The 21412-nt window shown below is 41.5% G+C and overlaps 1 protein-coding gene across 2 annotated transcripts; it reads right to left on the bottom strand.

The window, feature by feature from the left end:
* Positions 1 to 657: 657 nt before the first annotated feature.
* lhx2b (LIM homeobox 2b) lies at positions 658 to 13741 on the bottom strand. 2 transcript variants are annotated; one of them, XM_080467948.1, is made up of 5 exons: positions 13585 to 13741; positions 12044 to 12246; positions 10849 to 11219; positions 7756 to 7961; positions 658 to 1356 (listed from the first exon to the last, which is right to left on the bottom strand). In XM_080467948.1, exons 1-5 carry the CDS (start codon positions 13702 to 13704, stop codon positions 1066 to 1068), a joined length of 1191 nt encoding a protein of 396 aa, XP_080324074.1. In that variant the 5' UTR covers positions 13705 to 13741; the 3' UTR covers positions 658 to 1065. The 2 variants fall into 2 exon arrangements, with proteins under 2 accessions (XP_080324074.1, XP_080324075.1); XM_080467949.1 differs by having other exon boundaries at positions 982 to 1356; positions 10849 to 11216; positions 13585 to 13717.
* Between the last annotated feature and the right edge of the window lie 7671 nt (positions 13742 to 21412).

Raw genomic sequence — 21412 nt, 5'->3', positions numbered from 1 at the left:
TAATTGAGCATTTTGTCGTGATTTCATTTTATTCATGGACACTAAGTCGTTTTCAGAAAACTTTTATATCTTGGCTAAAATTAGCTTTTAGAAAAAAAGCTAAATGACAAGAAATGAGGGGGATCCTGTTAAGAAGCTTAAAAAAGAAGCCAAAATGACAAGGAACCCTAAAAGAAGAAAGAATTTAACTTAACGGTTTCAAAAAGAGCCCAAACTGGTAAAGCAGCTAAAAAAAAAAAATCCTGCAAAACTGTCTAAAAACCCACTAAAAATGTACTGAATTGGAATTGAAACTTCAGAAATGCAACATAAGACAATTTATGTTCACATATCAAAAGTAGATTTGATACTTTAAGAGCTTCTGTCGGCCTCATTTTGAAGGTTAAACGTGTTTTGCGGCTCCAGTTGAGTTTGATTCGGTGGGAAGTGACGAAAGCGGAGGAAGGTCGCCGAGCCCAGGTCCAAAACAAACGCCTGTAAATGTCATTTACACACTTTCTCCGTCCTGAAGCGTTGATAAAGGTTAGTGGAGGTGAAGGCACGAGCAGTCGGAGGATATTGTAACCTGTGCTTTAATCTCAGATTTCTCCCCCCCCCCCCCCCCCCCAAAAAAAAGAAAGAAAAGATCTTTTTTTTTTTTTTTTTTTTTTTTTTTTTACAATCCTTCTAAACAGTGACTCTTGTACAACAACATAAATACTGTGCTGGGAAAAAACAAAACGAAAAAAAAGTCAAATTTCTCCCCCCCCAACCCCCCCCCCCCCCCCAAAAAAAAAGAAAAAGAATCAGTTTTTCTTTTTTTGTCCTCTTGTGCAGTCTCTTTCTGTAAACATTGAAAAATGCAAATCAAGTCTTCTCAGTTCTGGACAAAGACAACAACATCAAAATAACAGCAAGTGTCGGGGTTGTGTGAGGCTCCGGCCGCCTCGCTACGCAAACAGTCTCCACCGGACTCCCCAAACCCCCCCCCCCCACCCCCGTTCCTAATCCAGTTCATGAGGCTCAGTTTTAGATCCAGAGGGGGGAGGGGGGAGGGGGTGAGCCAGTCCTTCATCGTCGTCGTCATCAGAAGAGGCTGGTCAGCGTGGTCTGTGACGGGCTCCGGCACTCGTGCACGTCCATACCGCCGGGCACGGCGGTGAGCACGGAGGTGACGGTGGGCATGGTGGGGTTGGTCAGGTCCGTGAGGGTGGTTGGGGTGCTGGACGGGCTCATGGAGGCGTTGGAGATCTCGGAGGCGGGGCCCGACGGCGTGCCGCCCTGCAACGTGGAGCCGTCGGAGGCCTTGTCCACGCCGGTGCTCTCCTGGCGCAGCAGGTTCCTCCTGAACTTGGCCCGAGCGTTCTGGAACCAGACCTGCGGGGAAAAACAACAACAATTTTAATAAAAATAAATCAACGATGGTGTTTCTTCTCTGTCGACCAGTTTTAACCTTTTGCAGGACAAGCAACCATATTTTTGGAAATGACATCATCAAGCACATGAATCAAACACTGACATGTGGGTTTGCCATGAGGGGAGCTTCATTTATTTCACCTTAAGTCGGTGTAAAATGACATTTTAAGGAACTTTTGTCACTGAGTGGTTGTAAGAATACAGGAGTGTCTGAGTAAATAACTTTCATTTAACTTCTTCCTGCTCCTTTTCCATCATGCAAATGAAGATTGTGTTGTTTCTTTGTTTTTGTTTAATTCATCTAAAGGTTTCTTTTTTTTTTCTTTCTTTCTGTTTTTCCTATTTTTAGGAAAAAGGTGATTAATTCATTAATCAACATATTTGTTCATATCTTCAAACCCATTTTTTTCCTCACTGGCTTTCAGCCCAGCATGACACGATGATCTAATTTCATTAAAAAAAAAAAAAAGAAGTATCCAAATAGTTTAAAAAAATGTATTTTAAAACATTTTTATATCGATTTTATTCATCAAAAAGTATAAACGTGTTTCTTTTCTTATGAATATCATCTTCAATGAGCCATAAAGCTGATAAATTGTGTCTTGCAAGTAAATTAATCTAAAAATCTCGAATCGAAAGTGACATTATGAATTGTTTTGGAATGAAATGCTCAGCCTGAATGATAAAAATATATCTATATAATTTTCTAGGATTATTTGAGAAAATGTATCAAAATACCTCGATATTACTAAGAATAACTTTAATAGGTATACAGATTTCAAGATTAATTTTAACCCAACCTCTTTTAAATTTGACCATCTGTGAAAATGTCGGGTGTTCATTCTCTTTTGTGTGCATTTCAGGACGTTTTCATGATCAATTTTTATAAATAAATACTAATGCTGAATGACAAAAACAATTTTTTGGATTGTCTGCAGTTTAGTTGGCTCAAACTCACTAAAACAATTAATATAAAATAATGCTACTACAAAAAAACACTCAATTTCAAGTGAAATTTATTCTTACTTAGCTGTATAGTTGTTTAATTTAATTCTCTGTCAGCTATTTTCCATAAAGCGTCCTAAAATGTGAATAAAACTTGGATCTTCAGGACAACTCAGACCGTTTCTGGAAAAGTGTGCCGATGCTGAATGAGGTAAAACGTGTTTTTAGCATCTGTAAAGGTCCAGACACGAGTTAAGGCACAAAAACTGTCATTAAATAATCAAACAAATGACCACAGGAATACTGTTTTATGTTCACTGGGCTTGACTTTAACTGCATCTATTTCTCAGACTTGTAACTCTGCAGTTTGGATTCTTTTCATTATTCTCTCTCGTTCATTAAAGCGGTTCTCCAGACGCTGCGTTTGGAATAATGTTGAAATGATCATTGTTTTAACGCCCGATGTCTCGCAATTTCATTTGAGGAAAAAAATGTGAGCGAACAGAACTTAAAAATATTATTGACTAAGACTTTATAGACAAAATGTTTGAGTTTTTTTTAACACCAACTCTAAAACTTAATGGTGAAATTGCTCAATAGGAAGGTTCTGCTTATAGTTGCATTTATCAGTGAAAGCCAGTACAACTTGAAAATTGACGATTCTTCTGCCACTTAAAAGTTTTTGAGTTAAAAACGTCAGTGTCATCAGTTTAACTGATTTTGTTGAGTTCACTTAACTGATTCTATTTGGCATTAGTCGCATGGAAATCCCAGTCTTTCTGGGTCAAATTGTTCAAATACAGCACAAAAATAACATGAGGGATTTTTTAAAAGTGACAATCGAGAAAGAGATGGATGTTCAGTTTGGTAAAAAAAAAAAACACTAAACAAACATGTAAAAGCCTGGAGACCAGCTGAGGTCAGTCTGGATGTTTCATTAGCAGCTGTTAGCCCTGCACGCTAAATTCCACTCATTTCTAGATATTTCCACAGGAAGCGTTAACATTACCAGGCACGGATCTTATGACCTCTGCAAAAAAAAAAAAAAAAAAAACCCACGACAGAGCTGATTTGCCCTGTCGAGTTCTCGTCCTAACTTTTCCCGCCGATTCTGTGTCAGAATGAAAGTTTAGCCGAGACAGCGTCTCGTCTCACGGCGACGCTAATGAAAACAGACGGATCACCCGCCGCGTCGCAGGCAGCGGCCTCCGCGAGATCATTTTGACGCGGCCGTTAAACCAACGGCGGCCCGGCGACGGAGGCCTGCTGGCGGCAAATATATATATATATATATATATATATGTCATAAATAACTCACATTCTAACGCTTCTGCGGCCGCGGGACACGGCCGGACGAGCAACATCCGACTTTACCCGTTAACGTTTTCACATCTTTCCCCTGGTTGAGCTTTTCAAAGCTGCTCGACGCAACGTCGTCCTGCGAGCGAAGGAAGAAGACGTCATGTTTTGTGTCTCTTAGCTTTTTTTTCCTGTGGATTTTCTTTCCTGCTTCCATTAAGAAAAATCTCTACTTATGATGATCCTCAACATATAAATGAAGCTTACAGACCGTGACACAACTTTATGAAACTCAAACACACACGACTACGAATAAAGTCGTCCAGTTTGGTTAGTTTGGTTTAATATGTTTCTGGAATAATCTGCTCCTGGATTACAGGTATGTTTTTCTCTCTGCAGCACGTGAAACGTTCAGTTTGCTCATTTCTCTCCTGATAGAAAAAAAGCTGTATTTTTAGCTGTAAGATACTTTTTCTTTCCCGGTTTTGGACTAGAAACCATTATTACATCTTTCAAATTAAGCAAAGTAATAAATTAAACAATATTTCTTCATTAATCATCTTTTTTTTCTTCACCGTGAAACCGATTTTGCGAGGTGACACTTGCAAACGCTGAACACAACCAGTGTCGTAATAACGACCAATAACATGGAGAAATGTCTGCGTTTTAGATGTAATTTAACCTTTAGGAAAATAAAACCCATTGAGCTCAAGCTCTCTTTTACAAGGGTGACCTGGCCAATAAATCTTATAACAACAGTGATTTTCATTTGATTGAGGATTGATTTTTGGTTTTTTATGGCTCATTAACGCAGATCAACGTAGATTTCCTTCGTTCAAAGTTACTCTCGCTTGCAAATAATTCCAAATAAATGCGAAAAAAGGGACGTTAATGAGTCTAAAGTAACTTCCTTTCTGGGTTTTCGGGCCCACAAGTTGACCCTTCTTTTTCTCTCATATGATCTTCACTCACGTCAGAACATTAGAACCAGAAACGGACAGGACGGTGAGCATTGTGGAGCGTCGAGCATCCAGGAAACGGGTTTTCAGGAGCTGGTGGAGACCAAAACCGGAGCAAAAAGTGAGAGAGCAACGGCTTCACGTCCGACTTTAGCGTATTGTGGCTTCACCATTTATTAAACAGGAAGTCACTCAGTTTATGTTGCAACACAAAGGGTCCAGCCTCGGTTACAGGAAAGACTAACTTTTTAACAAAAATATAATATAAACAGCCCAAAAATAAAAAAAGGAAAAAAAAATTTGTTTGACTTTTCTGGCTTGCAAATGATAATAACATTCAGATACAAGCAAAGCACCAAATCTAGTCTTAAAATCGTGAGCGTGAGTGTATCAGCGGAGGTGGTGGAGAACAAAAACAGAGTGAAAAGTTGACTCGACAAAAAAAAGAAAAAAACGCAAAATCCAATGAGCCAGTTGAAGGTAATTATGGCTCATCTACAATGTTTTCTGAGGGTTGATGATTCTGTACCGACAGACTAAGTGAGGGAAAATAAGCAAATTGACATAATAGAACTGAATATATCTCACGTTTGTTGTTTTTCTGCCGTTTTACTCAACGTCCGACCCCAAAACGACCTCGAACCAGAACAAAATCATCTCGTACCGAAAGCAAAGCGAGAAGGTTTCACTTGTTTTATGTGGCCTCATTAGTTTGAGTTGGGATTTTAAAAAGTCCTAAAATACATAAGAAACATCATTAATCTGAACCATGATGAGGTAAAATGTTGTGGCAGAGAGGCGATCAAGCCCCCTGATGTGGATCAGGTGTGCTGCCTCACCTCTCTGCCCTTAAAGGAGGAGCCACCCAGAGACACAGTGACAGGCGGGGAAGAGCCTGATAGAGTCAGTAGAGTCAGTAGAGGCAGTAGAGTCAATAGAGTCAGTAGAGTCAATAGAGTCAGTAGAGTCTGAGTGTTTTCAGTCTTGGTTTTGTTTTAATTTAATAAATTATGGCAAACTGGAAGTCTGACTCCGTGATTTTTTTTGCTTCACCCGACGGTGGCATGCTCCACTGCTACAAATGTCAATCACATGATCATAATCTTTACCACACACACACACACACACACACACACACACACACACACACACCTGGCTTCCTGTTACAGAGTTACATGTTTTATTTATATTGTCCTTGTAACGTATCTTCTTTCACTGCAGGACTTCTGATCAGAGTCTCACCCCTTTGTGTTTTGGTCTGAACGACAGTGAATTCTATGTTGAGGAACTACAAGACCACGGGAATCAGTTCCACGGTTGTTCACGTCGACATATAGAAGCTGGATCCTGCACTCGCTGTTCCTGGTCTTTAGTTTATTGTTTTCTCTCAAATTCTGTTTTTTTCCTCCCATTTAATCGTGATTAGTACGTTCATGCTATGATTAGTGGAGAGTGCGCAAAGAGCCCAGGTTTAGAGCACCATGATGAAGCCTGGGGAACCAGGTCGAGGGAACCAGGTCGAGGGAACAAGGCGTGGGAACTCGGTAGTGGGAAATAGAAAGTGGCAACCAGGGGAAGTGAACTGGGCAGCGGGAACCAGGCGGTGGGAACCAAGTGGAGTGAACTAGGTGGTGGTAACTAGGTAGTGAGAATTATAAAGTGGCAACCAGGTGAAGGGAACCAGGCGGTGGGAACCAGGTGGTGGGAACCAGGTGGTGGGAACCAGGTGGTGGGAACCAAGCAGTGAAAACCAGACAGTGGGAACCAGGTAGAGGGAACCAAGTGGAGGGAACTGGGTGGTGGGAACTCGGTAGTGGGAATTAGAAAGTGGCAACCAGGTGAAGGGAACCAGGCGGTGGGAACCATCTGGCTCTGTGACGCTTCAGCACCAGAACTCCATCAAAGCAAAACGACTGTTATGTTTTGTCTTAATTAAAGCAGCTCGATGGGAGTTTCTTCTTCTTCTCCTCCTTCTTTCTTCCTTCTCAGTAATAATGTTTGTTTGTGAAACCTTTTTTCCTCCTCCCTCCCTCCCTCCCTCCCTCGCTCCCTCTCCACTCCCCTGATAATTTACTGTCGTCTTTTGTGGAAATCAAACGCCCCGTTGTGCTTTCTCTTGCTCGCCGTGTTTTACAGAAGCGTTTTGTTTCTCATCAGCACGGCGTCACTTCATCCGCTCGACGTTTATCTCTGCCGCTTTTCATTTCCAGGTGATTCTGCATCCGGATGCAAACGTATCGACTTTGCTCCGTCTGATTTTGCTGCAGGAAACGAGGGATTTCTTCTTAACAATGCCTCCGCTTTTTTTTTTATTCTTTTTTTTTTTTACCGGGATTGATTTGAGTCTGAAATCTGATAACTGTGAGGAATCGGATAAATTGTGGTGAACCGATCCGACTTGTTTACACGCAACTTAAACGCAATGATTAATAAAACGGTGCTTTGCTTTGACATGTAGAGACCAAAGACTCAAACTTCCCGTTACCCTCAGGACTTCTGTTCAGTTGATTTAAACAGACATTCATCGTGGCTCTTTGTCTTCCTCCTGCTGCACGTCGAGTCTCTCGTCTTTTAACCTGCGTCACTTCCGTTTTCTACGATCTGGTTTCACCACGTTATTGAAATTGAATCAGATTAACGGGTTCACGTGAGACACGAGAGCGTTGGGGACGAACGTCGGAGCGCATTCTGGTGGTTACAGTTTGAGTACTCAGACTTTCCTGTGTGCGTGTAAAAACAGGCTTCAGGTCGAATCCCGTTATTGCTTTTCTTCTCAGTCACCGCTCCTCGTTCACTCAATCCGCCAAACGACTTCTGATTAAAAGCGACAGTTCTGGCCATGTACAGGTTTTTTCCTCCACAGCTACAGGCCTTCCTCGACATTAACAACACACATCTCAGTCTGCGTTCTCGTAGATGCCAACCTCCTTCGGTTACTCTTTTTAGAGGGTTTTTTGTGCCGCGAACAAACTGAAGTCATCTGCAAACTTTCCATGTTTGATCCACAAATACCAATAATGAAGAATCACTGCACTTGGAACACTGGGAACACTGGGAACACTGGGAACACTGGGAACACGACCTCCTTCCTATCAAGATTGCGCGACACTGTTCTATCGTATATCGTAGTTTCTAGTTTGTTTGGGTTTTTTTTTACCTGCAGGACCCGCTTGGTGAGGCCGGTCTTCTGCGCGAGCTGCTTGAGGTCCTTGGCGTCGGGGTTGTGGTTGATGGCGAAGTAGGATTTCATGGTCCTCAGCTGGTGGTGCTTGAAGGACGTCCGCATGCGCTTGGTCTTCTGGCTGGAGCTGTACTGCGAGTCGCGGTCCATCGACTCGCCGTCGTTCTCGTTGCAGCTCAACGCTGCGGGACGGAAGGGAAGGAAGGGGTTAGAGGCCGACGGCTCTCCTCATCGACGCAGAACGCCGGCGCTCTGGACGCACGGCGACACACACCGTCAGGCACGGGTGCATCAAGCGGCACTAAAGTTTTAAGTTTCATCACACTGAAATAAGAATAAATGTGTTTGTTTGTTTTAATGTGAGCGTCCATTTCTACTCCTAATAAGACACCATGTTCTCGGTTTGGATCCATACAATCAATCTGAGTGACACTGTGACCCGACAGCTGTTTCTCCTCCAGCTGCAGACCGTCCTCTTCCTCCTCTTCCTCCTCCTTCTCCTCCTCCTCCTCCTCCTCCTCCCTTCACCTCCTCACACTCTCCCTCCATCTCTGTCTGTCTATCCTAGTGAGGAGACGCAAGCCTGGCTTTAGCAGTCACACACACACACACACACACACACACACACACACACACACACACACACACACACACACACACACACACACACACACGCAACTACACCAATGAAAAACCACACACATGTATTTGTCCCAGCCTGCAAAATTTCTTGGCACCGGCCAAAGTGTTGCTGCATGCATAACAGTTCGATATCAGAACGCTGCAAATGATGAATATGAAGTGAGTGAAAAGCATCAGAATAACACTTCACTTAATTAGACCATACACACCAGGCAGAACAAATGCTGCTTCCCGGCCAAAGCATATGCTGCAGCCGTTTTACACACACACACACACACATACACGCACACACACACACAAAAAAAGCAGCTTGTAGATATTTTTTTCCCCCTACTCTTCCTCCTCCTCTTCTTCCTCCTCGGCTGCAGCATTCAGGGCGTTAAAGCGGCGACCTGAAGCTTCCAGCTGAGGGTCACCGCCACATGTCATCCTGCAGGTGAAGCTTTCGTGTCGTTTCAGGGTGGAGACAGAAGAGGGCGCACTGCCTCTTTACTTTCATCCCCCACAGCTTCACGTGCTTCTAAGCTTCTTCAAAAAACCCCAAAGCAAATCGCCTACAACTTCAAAAAATAACGGCTTTAATCTTAAAGAAAATCCCCTATTTTGATCTTTCACCTTTAATATGCATTTTTAATATATAATATGATTATTAAAAAACACTTCATTATCTTCAATTGAGCTAATATGAACATTTTACATGAAAATGAGTGAAGTTGGAAATAATGAAAGAATATTAACAATAATAAAGTTTATATAATCATTTCCACATCATTCAGTCAGCTGTAGCCTTTAGTTAAACTTATTTTGACTTGATTTAATATGATTATTAATATAGATTAATAAGATTTAAATCATTTATCTCCATGCAACTCAGCTGTTTTCAGATAAACTCAAAGTTCATCTCTACTAAGTGAAAATCAGCAGGTTTTAGTTCAAATATAATCACGATAAAAGATTCTGCCGTGTAAGTGAAACAAAGTGAGGAAGTAGGAGAAATGAGGTGGGATGCATGTGGATTTATAATTAATTCACTTTGTTTGGGCTTGTTTGGAGATAAATATAAATTGCTGTAACAAAAAAAGGGGGGATTATCAGTTTCATGTTGCTTTTCATTTTTTCAAACCAAGTTTTATATTAAAGACACATTTTTTCCCCCCCTCTAAACTTCCTGGTTAAATAAAAGCAAATCCAGAAATGAAAATCCTTCTGTTGTTGAGATTTCCTTTGTATCACTTTTTCCAAGCAGCACGGGGCGGCTAGAGTTAAAGGGTGTGAAGATGAAAAATAAAATAAAGTAAAAGAGTGAGATCCCAGAGTGAGATCCCAGGCAGGCAGAGCTGGAAACTTATTGTGGCTCCCTGTTCTCTCTTCCAGTGAATAACTCATCAAATCACATTGATCTGGCTCCTACACACCCAGTTTGGCCTGGGCCCAATGCAAAGAGGCTCCAGTGTGTGCGTGTGTGTGTGTGTGTGTGTGTGTGTGTGGGTGGGGGGTGGGGGGGAGGGGGACTGTAGATGTCTATGGAGCCTGACAAGTGGAAAAGGGTGAAAGCAAAAGCCGGAACATCAAAAAAACTTCTCTTTTTATCCCCCAAAGAGACAAAAAAAAAAGAGAACTCACAGACAACCACAAAACTGTTAACACTGATTAATTCTGCAGCTCATTTCAGCCATGAACATGGCAACATTCACGTTTTCATGAACTGAGATTTGGTCCCAAAATCTGCATTAACAAAACCACAGGCACTCACGTGACATGTTTACTGCGTACATGCGCTGATTGTGACCTAAATGCTCATTTTAACTCCTATTTTTGTGGATATATTCCACGTTTTCTGCGTCTTGCTACTGTTTATAATCCAGCTTGGCTTCACGTTTGGCCTTATTTTGTTGTTTTTCTCTCTTTCACTAATAATACTCAGGATTATTGTTGTTGTTGTTTTTTTTGTCGGATTCTAGAGAAGCTACTCCATGAACTATTTGAAAGTTCCATAAATTTTAAAGTAGAAAATTTTAAATTAAAGCAATGTTGAAAAAAAAAGAAAAGAAAAGAAAAGAAAAGTTTTTCACTCAACGCGCTTCTTAAGATGCGTAAAAATAAACGGAAGCAGATTGAATTAACGTCGCGTTAGAAATTCATTGAAGTCGAGACATTAATTATAAGAAGAAGAAAAATAGTGACATTTTCTCAAATAGCAACGAAACAATGTAATTCCTGAGAGGGATGTTAAAAAAAAAAAGAAAAAAGAAAAACAATTTATGAGCTTTACGCATTGTATTGTTCCAGTAGAGAAACTTATTTTGTGGCATTTTACATGAAAAAAAAATCTTCTTTTTTTTTGTTTGTTGGTAAAATCAGCAGTAAAACGCCAATGCGAGAACTTCCAAAGAGATGAAACGTGTGTTTTGTTGTGCTGGTTGTTACCTGCGTTGTAAGCCGCCAGCTCGGCCCCGGGTCCGGGACTCTTCCTCTTCCTGGGCCTCCCTTTCTGCACCGTCCCCACGCCGTTGAAGTAGGATAGTCCGAGCGTGTTGGCCGGGCCCAGGCCTTTGTGCGGCACAACGTCCGCGTGGTTAAAATGAGTCTGATATTCTCCCTGGATGAGAGTCTCAAAGTGCAGCCGACAGTACACCAGACTGTCCTTCATGCCAAAGTGGTCCCCGGTGGTCAGCATCTTGCTGCAGGTGGTGCAGGTGAAGCAGTTGAGGTGGTAGACCAGGTCCCGGGCCCGCATCACCATCTCCGAGGCTGAGATCCCTAGATGGCACCGAGCGCATCTCTGCACCGAAAATCTTCTGCGGACAACACGGAAACCTCATCAGATGCTGTACAGCGGAACCCACCAGCCCCAAGACGCAAACTTTTACGCGCTCCAAAAACTGTGCGTAAAGTTACCCACATACGTCCAAACCCGCTACACCACAAAAAAAGATATGTGTTCTTATGAATATATAAAATGTGCAGAAGTGTCATTAATTAAATTCCCTGTCAATTGGAGGGAGGTGGGGGAGGGGAAGGGGGGGGGGGGGGGGGGGGTGTTGAGGAGGAGTAGAAGGGGTCACGCTCCCCCAGAGAGCTGCTAACCCCAAAAAACCAGCTTCTCCCATTATCTGGCTATCAATGGGGAGTTTTAGCACCACGTACAATATGGTTCACATTTTCTTTCTTTCACTCTTACGTCTTTTTCTCCTTGTCATTTAAAAGCCTTTAAATCAGCGTAAAAACAGACACAGGCGTTTAATTACAGCGCAAAATAGCGGCTGCTGCAGGTTTGGAACACAAAAGGAAGCAAAGTGCAGTTTTAGATTTTTTTTTAATGTGCTGTTTAAAAAAAAAGCTAATTTGGGTTTTTTTTTTTTTTTTTTTTTTTTTTAGGGGGCTCTGTGTTTGTTTATTCATTTATCATGTGCAAATGAAAGATTTCCAGGGATTTGAAGCAGCGCGTGTTTAAATTCATTCCTGCATGGCGTCATTTAAAAAGCAGTTTTAAGCTGGATAACGGTGTGTGTGTGTGTGTGTGTGTGTGTGTGTGTGTGTGTGTGTGTGTGTGTGTGTGTGTGTGTGTGTGTGTGTGTGTGTGTGTGTGTGTGTGTGTGTGTGTGTGTGTGTGTGTGTGTACCTGTAGTAGTCCTCCTTGCAGTAGATGCTGCCGTCCTTGCTGAAGCAGGTGAGCTCGGACTCCAGGTTGAGTTTGCACTCGCAGCACTTGAGGCAGCGCATGTGCCACTGCTTGTCCACGGCCAGCAGGTAGTAACGGTCCGCGATCTTCCGGCCGCAGCCCGCGCACAGGGCCACGCGCTCGCTGGTCATGCACGGCATGGACTGCAGGTCAGCAGAGGGAGGGGGAGGGGGGTACAACGACACAGTGTCAGCAAATATTGAAAAATAACCACGTGGAAAAATAATGTGCTTGATCTTAAATGTGTGCGTCAAAATGAGGCGAAATAATGCAAACAAAGCAGCTTCAGATTATTATTATTATTATTATTATTATTATTGGATTTATCCTGGAGGACACTCGTATGGATGGAGAAGCTATAGAAATATTTTACGCAATAATAATAAACAAAAACATCTCAGTAGAGTGATAAGCTTTTTAAACTATTGTATAGTGTTATTTTTTCATTATCAGTTTTCTATGTTTTAAAAAGCTTCATTTAAAATGCCAGATTGACTTGAAGAAAGTTTAAATAGTAGCTACTTAAATATTTTCAATAATACAGTGACACGAAGCTTGAGCTGTAATTACTACAATCGCCACGATCTAAATAATAGGACTTGCACAAATTGGAGAGAGAAAAGCCTGTATTGTTCTGCTGGTTGCTCCAGTATTTGAGCTCTGATGAGAAGAAGGAATGAAGAAACATTTTAAAACGAGAGAGCAGTGTGGACACTCTGTGTGTGGGTTTATATTAATGTCTAACCTCCATGGTGGTGGACAGTCAAGCCTGCTGTCACTTTCTATCACAGAATCAACACAATTGTGTTAATAAAAGCTTTAATAATGGCTTCTTCTTTTTTTTGGGGGGGGGGGGGGGGAGAGGCCTGCGTAACAGACAGGCACCTCCACATTGCATTTACAAACATGGAATCAGAATTATTGTGTAGCTGCTTGTATTTCTTTTAAAGCTTTATGGGAGTTTTTTTTCCTCAGTTGTCTAATTTATTTCAAAACACACATTTACGCGTTTATTGGAATTATAAACACTGCTTAGAAATTATAAAATAGAAATAGAGAATCTAGAATAGAAGTAAAAAGTCACATTTTCGTGCATAAAAAAAAAGCAGTTTTGTTTTTCTGGAGGATAAAACGCAGTGTACATATCTTTGATTGTTTAGGGTGAATTTTAAACCTGAATTTAAGGGAATACGTGTTTCAAACTGAGAAATAATTGTAATATTTTCGTGTGTTGTATTTTTTTGCACCCTGGTTTTGTTTTATTAGAAGCTCCACTGAAACTGAGAAGAAGTTTTACGCGTGTCCAGGCCTGTTGGAGCAAGTTTACGCGCTTTTCGAAAGAAATCCTGACATTTACTGGGTACTTTAGTTCCGTGTGAATCGAGAGTAAATATAAAGAGAGTGCTGGCAGCTCCTGTCACATGTTTCCAGGCTGCCATGCTGCCTGCACAGCCGAGAGGGCCGGGATGAAGCTCGCCTACCGTCTCTGATTCCCCCATATCGATGGCTGAGCTGATGGCTGCTGACTCGCTCTTTCCTCTCCGGTCCATTTCTTCCACCACACCGTGCACGTCGCCTCCAGGGAGGCCATGGAAAAGCATCGTTGCCGCAGAGGGAAGGATATTATAACTGTTCTCTTCGGATCTGCAAGCCAAGATGTCCATCAGGGGCAACACCGTGCGCAACCACGCCGCTCAAAACACGCGATTAATTTTTTCTTTTTTCTTTTCTTTTCTTTATCTTTTCCTTTCTCGCCGTGACAAGTGCGAAAAAAAATCCAGATCAGGGAGGAAAAAATATGAGGGAAAAATTGGACACGTGTTCTCCACACTACGTCTCATCTGCCAATGGAAACCGTCATCCGAATCTCTGCAGCTCTCATTATTAATAAGCTATGATTAATTCATTAATAAGCGCGCAGATTCCGCTTGGCTTTTCTGGAATCTGTTTTCTCTCAGGTGCGACTGTGTTTCTCCCTCACCTACTGCTCTCTCTGCCTTTTCTTTCCCATTGACGGGGATGAAACACACCAACTAGCTGCCGCTGCTGGGTCTCAGCACCGAAGCCTCTTCCTCCGAGCCGGGATTTAGATTTTAGGCTTTCGACAGTCTTGCGAAGCTTTTTGGTTTTAAAAAAAAAAAAAATCCTCTTTTTTTCTGCACAACAATTAGCAACTCGGCTCAAATGGCACTGCTAAAAAAAAAAAAAAAAAGCCGGGCAGCAATAATTTACTGCATCACACGTTCAGAAAAAAAAATATATTTCCCCAAAAAAAGATCTGCGCCCGTGAGAGAAATGCTTGTTCCCTCCTCCAGGTTCAACAGTCCAAGTTGATGCTTCTGCCGATTATTGTCGCTCAAACTACTTTGTGGAGAAGAAAAAAATAGTACAAAGATGAGGAGAAAAACAGGTTTGCTTTGTTTGATAAAATCCCACCGGCCGTCTGGGAGAAGCGCTTTTCCTTTACAGTAGTCTGTTTAGTTCATGTTTTGTCTTTTGCCAAGGAGGCTGCATACATGTGCGTAACAGCAGAAGAGGAGGAGTTGGCTTTACGTTGACTGATGATAGGCGAGTTGTTTGCTGGCCCCCCAAAACCACCGATCCTCCTTCTCAGGTCCCGGTTGGACTCTCCGCTCCTTATCAACGGGGCCCTGTTGCGTCACGACGCACCATTTACGTTCATTGGCTGTTCCGCCGTCACCGAACTGTTTGCTTATACTTTTACCGACCGGTCTGAAAAGGCAGGGAGCTCTTCTGCTTCTGTTCCGCACGGACCTCCACCACCACCACCACCACCACCACCACCACCACACCCACAACCACCACCGGTCGCTCTTATACCGCTGTTCCCCTCCCGTCCCCCTCCTCTGCCCCCGTGCGTCACCCTGTCCGGAGCTGCAGCTTGAAAGGTCAGTTTAAAAGACAAAAAGAGAAGGAGACGAGGAGCAGCGCGGCGTGTGAGGTGTTGGAGGTGTGTGTGTGTGTGTGTGTGTGTGTGTGTGTGTGTGTGTGTGTGTGTGTGTGTGTGTGTGTGTGTGTGTGTGTGTGTGTGTGTGTGTGTGTGTGTGTGTGTGTGTGTGTGTGTCTGAGCACCGAGGGAAGGTCTGCTGGGACTTTTTACTCAAGTGACGCACCGAGAGGGTTCCACACTGCGCCGCTCCGCTGCCGCTGCGCACCGCCTCTCCATGGCACCCAGGGGCTCTGTGCAGCAGGGCAAGAGTGCATCAAGTCTCCCAGATGAATCACAACACAAAGCACCAACACCTTCATCTCTTTCTAGTCGCATTTTTTTTTCTCCATTTATTTACTTTCCAAATAGGCCAAACTGTATATATGAAAAAGAATAAACAACAACCAGCCCAAAATATATATTTATTCAGTCTGTTTATATACATTCTCACAAAACACAATTTTTAAGCATCATTTCACTTTCAGCCTTTTATTCAATTTGTATATGGTGTTAAGCTTTTTACACTAAAAGCACATTTGTATTTTTTTTTTACAGATAAATTTAAAAAAAAAATGAACAAAAAGAGAAAATAAATATATTCTTACAGATTAAAATGCAGAGCAAGTTTTCCCAGCTGATTTTAAAACATAAAGCAATGCAGAACTTTACTGACAGAAGACGGGAAATTGTCTTTAAAAGTTGTGTCGCTTGTGCGCAAAGATCCGTTTGGCCCCTCAGTGCGCCGCTTCCACATTTTAGCTCTTGTTATTTTTCTCCTTCGCGCATCTCCTGGAAAGCGCCTCATCTCCTCAACTTCTCCCTGTGATTTTGATATGATTTGCTTGACTTGATGTATTTCCACCCCCGGACGGAGGAGCCAGCAGTTTGGGAACCGCGGCGTGCGGCTGCGGCGCGAGGCTGAACTCAACCCGGATCCGCTCGGGCTAATTAGCTCGCTGCTCTTAATTGGGGAAAGGGGAGGGGAGGGGAGGGGAGAGAAAGAGAGAGAGAGAGAGAGAGAGAGAGTGTGGACTTCGTCATCAGAGGACGTGTTTGAAGACCGGAGGAGAGGTTTGATCCTGCACAAAAGACGGTGGGAGAAAATTACACGTTATCACATCAGCGCTCCGGCTTTTGTTGTTGTGGAAGTTAATTCAAGCAGCGAGTGAAACCATTAAAATCCATCCAACTGGCCGACCTCGTGACTCCTCACTACAGAGGAGCAGCTCAAACAATGTCACCATTTAATTCCTCTGTTTCCTTGATATTTCCAAATCATTTCCCTACCTGTCCCCCCCCCCCCCCCCCCCCCCCCCCCTCACTCCCCCCCACACACACTCCCCCAACCTCACTTCCCCTCCTGTGCGTAACAGCGCGCGTTTAGGCTATTGTGAAGTTTTATAGCACAAATATGATGTTAAGCTCCTAAATCCTTATGCAAATCAGCCCCTCTGTAATACCCTTAATTGAATACATGCATATTTATCATGTGCGTGTTCTCTGCGCTATAAGGCTGGCTTTATACATTAAACATAGAGGCAGCGGGCATGTCTGCGGGCGTGTGTGAAATATGATATTAGGTGCTAGAGTAAGATTAAGGGGAGAAAATATCAGTTTGTATGTATTTGTATCTGAAGGACCACACTGGCTTGTTTTATCTGATTTGACTGGAGAATGAACGAAAAAAAAAAAAAAAAAAAAAAAAGGGAGAATTTAGAGAAGATTAATGCAAATGTAGGCCGGAGTCCGCACTATATGTTGGAATATTATTAGCAATGTGTGCGCGCGATATTCATAGCAGAGGAAGGGAAAAGTCAAAATATGATAATTAGCAGCAGTATCAAGTGTGTTAAGGCAGAGCTGGTTAGAATAGTCCAATATTTAATTCATCCATGCTACATTTATTTAAAAAGGTAAAACTGAATTAATTACTGGGCTCCCCTCCTCTCCCTCTCTCTCTCTCTCTCTCTCTCTCTCTCACACACACACACACACACACACACACACACACACACACACACACACACACACACACACACACACACACACACACACACACACACTTCTCCTTTTTTAACATGGGGGCAGCAGACTCACATCTTCAGTACTGCGAGATGAAGAAAGGAGGAGAATGAAAAGCACTGAGTCTATTGTCAGGGAGCCATTATTTATGTTGTGTACATGCAAACTCCACCAGTTTGGATCCAGTCACTCACAGCAGCTGCTGAAGGGATAAAAAAAAAAAAAAAAAAAAAAAAAAAAGCCGACTCATGGAGATTTCCTGCACTTAAAGTAGAAAAAAAAAAAGATTTTAAGTAGGTTTGGTGTGATTTTTCTGCTCAGATAAAAATGATGAAATGTTTTACAAAGTCCCTCTGAAAAACAAATAAATAGAAAAAATTGGTCTATTTATGTGAAATATTCTGTTATAATCTAAATTTGACATCAACATTTAAAAAAACAATAAGTCACACACAAAGAACTAAAGTATTACAGATGTGTTCATTCTCAAATTGTAAAATTTTCTGCAAAAACACATGTAATACAAGGACATTGTGTTTTTAATTTTGCTTAAATATGAGTAAAAACTGATATGGTGACATTAAACGTTGAGGGTCACCAGGGCCATACTCAGGATTTTAAGTACTGAGGCTCATTTACAGAACTTTCATAGTATTTGCATGTTTAATCTAAATTAATAACTCAAACATGTGTTTATTTCTAATAAAAGAAAGAAAAGTCCACAAAATGGGTTAGTTAGTTCAAAAACCTCGCATAAATATGAGTAAAAACCAATATTGTACCATTTAAATGCTTCGAAAAATAATAATACAATATACACATTTTAAATACTGTGACTTCACTGAGGCTCATTTCATAAAATGAAGTTGTCCCCATAATAAGTAATGAAAAAAAAATACTAAGATATAGACAAAGGTTGTGTAAAATGTCTACGGTTGGAGCCAAATGATGGATCAGTTCACTTTAAATTTGCAGGAAATGAATGAAAGTCAATGAAAGGCATGAAAATACTACATACAAGCTGTTTACTAACTGGGATTACGAGGAATTTTCTCCCAAATAAACAAAAATATTACATTTTGAGGCGTCAACATTAAAGGTTAAGGTTAAATAAGTTGTGATTGTTGGGTTTAGAGTGAATATATTTCATTTATGTAAGTCAATTTAATGTCGAAGAAGACAGGAATGATTAAAGTATGTGTTACATTTCTGTTTTTACTGACATATATCTATATTCATAACAAAAATGTCAAATTTTAAGGGGTTGCCATGCAAGTCGAACACAAGTGAGGATTTTTTGTGTTTTCAATTAATGCAAGTTAATGTAATTCAGGTGCTAAAATACAACAAGTGTGTGTGTTTATAACAGCTGGTGGGACCCAAACCTGTTTACCCACTCACATTGTAAGAACTTCTTAACTTAAAATAGAAAAAAAAAATCACATTTTAATTTGTTGGCATGCATGTCGGACAGACTTTAAGGTTTATGTTTGAGTTTAGATCGAAGAAAAAGAAGGTGAGTCAACGCGATGTCCCGGAAATTGATGTAAATCAGTAGAACTTCCAGGAAGAAATAAAAGGTGTCTCACATGATTTCTGACTTTATCGTTTATTTGAAGGTGTTCAGATCAAATTGTTAACGAAATGTTAAGGGTATGGTGTGAATGGATGAGTTCAGGCGGAGTCTGCAGGACGTGAATGTAAGTCAACGGAATGTCCCACGGAAATGACCAATAAACGTGCGGCGATGACTGTTATCTGTTCATGTAGTTCATCTTAATGTTACGTGATGGTCTGAATACAAACGTAGTGACGCTGCAGTTCAAATTCAAACTGCAGGGAGTGAATGAAAGTCAATGTCAATTCCCAGAAGTCACGAAGACATGAAATCATTCACATAAATAACATTGAAAATCTGTATTTTATGGCATTGACGTGCATGTTAGATAAATTCAGTTTTACGTGTGTCAAAAACGTTGACATCTTAATGTGTTTGGGTCTTTGGTTTCCACGCAAACAAAGAAAACAACCTGCATGTAGAGACTCAGAGGGAGACGAAGTTTAACGTCACAGTATGAGACAGAAGCATCGTAAGCGTTGTGTGAGTGCGACTTGTGTTTACACTTTGGTCACTGTGACGCCGAGTTTGTTCATAAAAACAAAGCAGAAGCTTTTACGCTTCTCGTTACACTGCCACCTAGAGGTGTGGAAGGCTCTTAGTCGCGCCTAACCAGGTCAGGTTTGTGTAAATAAAATAGTTTTTTGAAAACAATCGGGTGTGAACTATGTTATATTTGAAAACGTAGAGGAGGGAAATATCTGTTTGTTTGTTTTTAAAATACCTAAATTAATGGAAGTCAGTGCAATTTCCCAGAAATTACGTGTTCAAAACTGTTGTAAGGCCGTCAATCTGTTTATGTAGTTTATTTTAAGGTTATGTCATTGCTGGGAGACAAGCCCATGTGCTTGAGTTTATAATTAATCTCCAGGAATTAAATGAAAGTCAATGCACTGTCCAAGAAAATACAATGCGTGTGAGAAGAGACTATTTGTTTATCTACACTCACATCGCCTGCACTTGTGTATTTTAAGGTTAGAATATTTGATGCTTTAGAAATGAATAAAAGTCAATAGAAAGCCTCAGAAATGATGAAAATACAAACGAGTGTGAAAAGTCAGGATTGTTTAAATGCTTCTCATAATGGGATTTGTCTCTTTAAGGACATGAAATCTTTCAGATTATAAATTAAGAAAATGTGCTTTTAAGGCTTCGACATGTAGATTCAGATCCGATGAAATCTATGGACTGTGCGTGCGCGTGCGCGTGTGCAGCTTCTGTAAACGCTGATGCAGCTCGGCTGACTCCTCCTCGTCCTGTAATGATTTAATGATTTCCGTCAATAACACAAATCTGCATTTCTCAGAAAAACATCGCCCTCGTCAGGCTGCTGACATCTTTTTGATCTCTCTTAGTTATTACCCCTATTTTTAATTGTATTCTGTGTGGAGGTGGTGGTGGTGGTGGTGGTGGTGTGTGTGTGTGTGTGTGTGTGTGTGTGTGTGTGTGTGTGTGTGTGTGTGTGTGGGGTGGTGGTGGTGGTGGGGGGGGGGGGGGGGGGGGGTGCTCCTCGGAGGAGCCTGTAATTAAGGAACAGGAACAAAGCTTGAGCATCTAAAAACACATGAAAGGGAGCGCGCGGATCATCGCCTCATCACCGCGCACGCACGCGCGCCTGCAGCTCCATCAGAGCGCACCTGAGCCACGAGGACGCACCTACGTCACATGACGTGAAACGTCACATCCAAACTGGCGTTTCCTAACCTGAGGCTGGCGGCTGCTCGGCGGTCACCTGATCCAGGCAGCGGTCAGGTTAAAGGGGCGAAATATAGAAACCTTTGGATATATTTTTTCAACAATGCTTTTATTTTTTTAAACATTTTTTAATAAAGTGTGAACGACAGAACAATGCATGAACATAAACGCCTTCATTTTTATGACATTATGTGTCTGGAATGGTCGTATTTCTTCAACAATGTTGTGAATTATTAAGTAGCGACAAACTTTTAAAATTGTTTAGTTTGTGAAATTATTTTGTTTTGTTTGTTTTAACAAAGTAATTTTGTGTGTGTGTGTGTGTGTGTGTGTGTGTGTGTGTGTGTGTGTGTTCTGTATTTTGTTTCATATCATGGTTTTGATATGTCCGGAAACAAACAAACAAACAAACAAAGAAACAACTTCAACATTATTATGAGTTTAGTCAACTTTCATTATCACTTAACGTGACACTTATTTGTGTTTATTTAGTCAAATATCCCAAAAGAGACATATTCATTTAAGTATTTAGTAAATTTAAAATATCCCAGTTTCTTTTTATTCTCAGTAACTAGCAAATGGATTCCTCTTTTTGTTAATCACTTTCAGTAACCTGCTCCAATTGTTGTCAAGTTTCAGCTTTTCCATTCTTAAACCACAATAAATAATAATAAATAATAATCAATAGATCAATTGACCAATCAGTTTACATCATGGAAGCCCCGCCCACAGTCACATGACTAGAAAACAACTTGTAAACATTCATTCATTCATTTTCTTCCGCTTATCCGTTTCCGGGTCACGGGGGTGACAGTGTGAGCACCGTCACCCAGATCACATCGCACCATTTAAGAACCTTCCTGCAGGTGGTGAGCCCACGGGAAGGTGGCGCCCGGCGTGGGACACAAACCCACTACCCTGAGATTGTGAGTCTCATGCTCTACCAACTGAGCTAGCCGGGGGACTAACCTGTAAACAATGTAAGTTATTTTGTGTGACATAACGTCGATTATAAAAATTCAAC

This window comes from Lipophrys pholis (assembly GCF_963383615.2).
Source record: "Lipophrys pholis genome assembly, chromosome: 7".
NCBI lineage: Eukaryota > Metazoa > Chordata > Actinopteri > Blenniiformes > Blenniidae > Lipophrys > Lipophrys pholis.
Note: the sequence above shows the minus strand (reverse complement) of the source record. Positions and strands in the feature narration are given on the sequence as shown.

Coding starts and splice junctions, on each gene's coding strand:
- lhx2b (XM_080467948.1), bottom strand. CDS start 13,704: ATGCTTTTCCATGGCCTCCCTGGAGGCGACGTGCACGGTGTGGTGGAA. Junction 12,247..13,584: donor ATATGGGGGAATCAGAGACG/GTAGGCGAGCTT, acceptor GCTGACCTGCAG/TCCATGCCGTGCATGACCAG. Junction 11,220..12,043: donor TGCAAGGAGGACTACTACAG/GTACACACACAC, acceptor TGTTGTCCGCAG/AAGATTTTCGGTGCAGAGAT.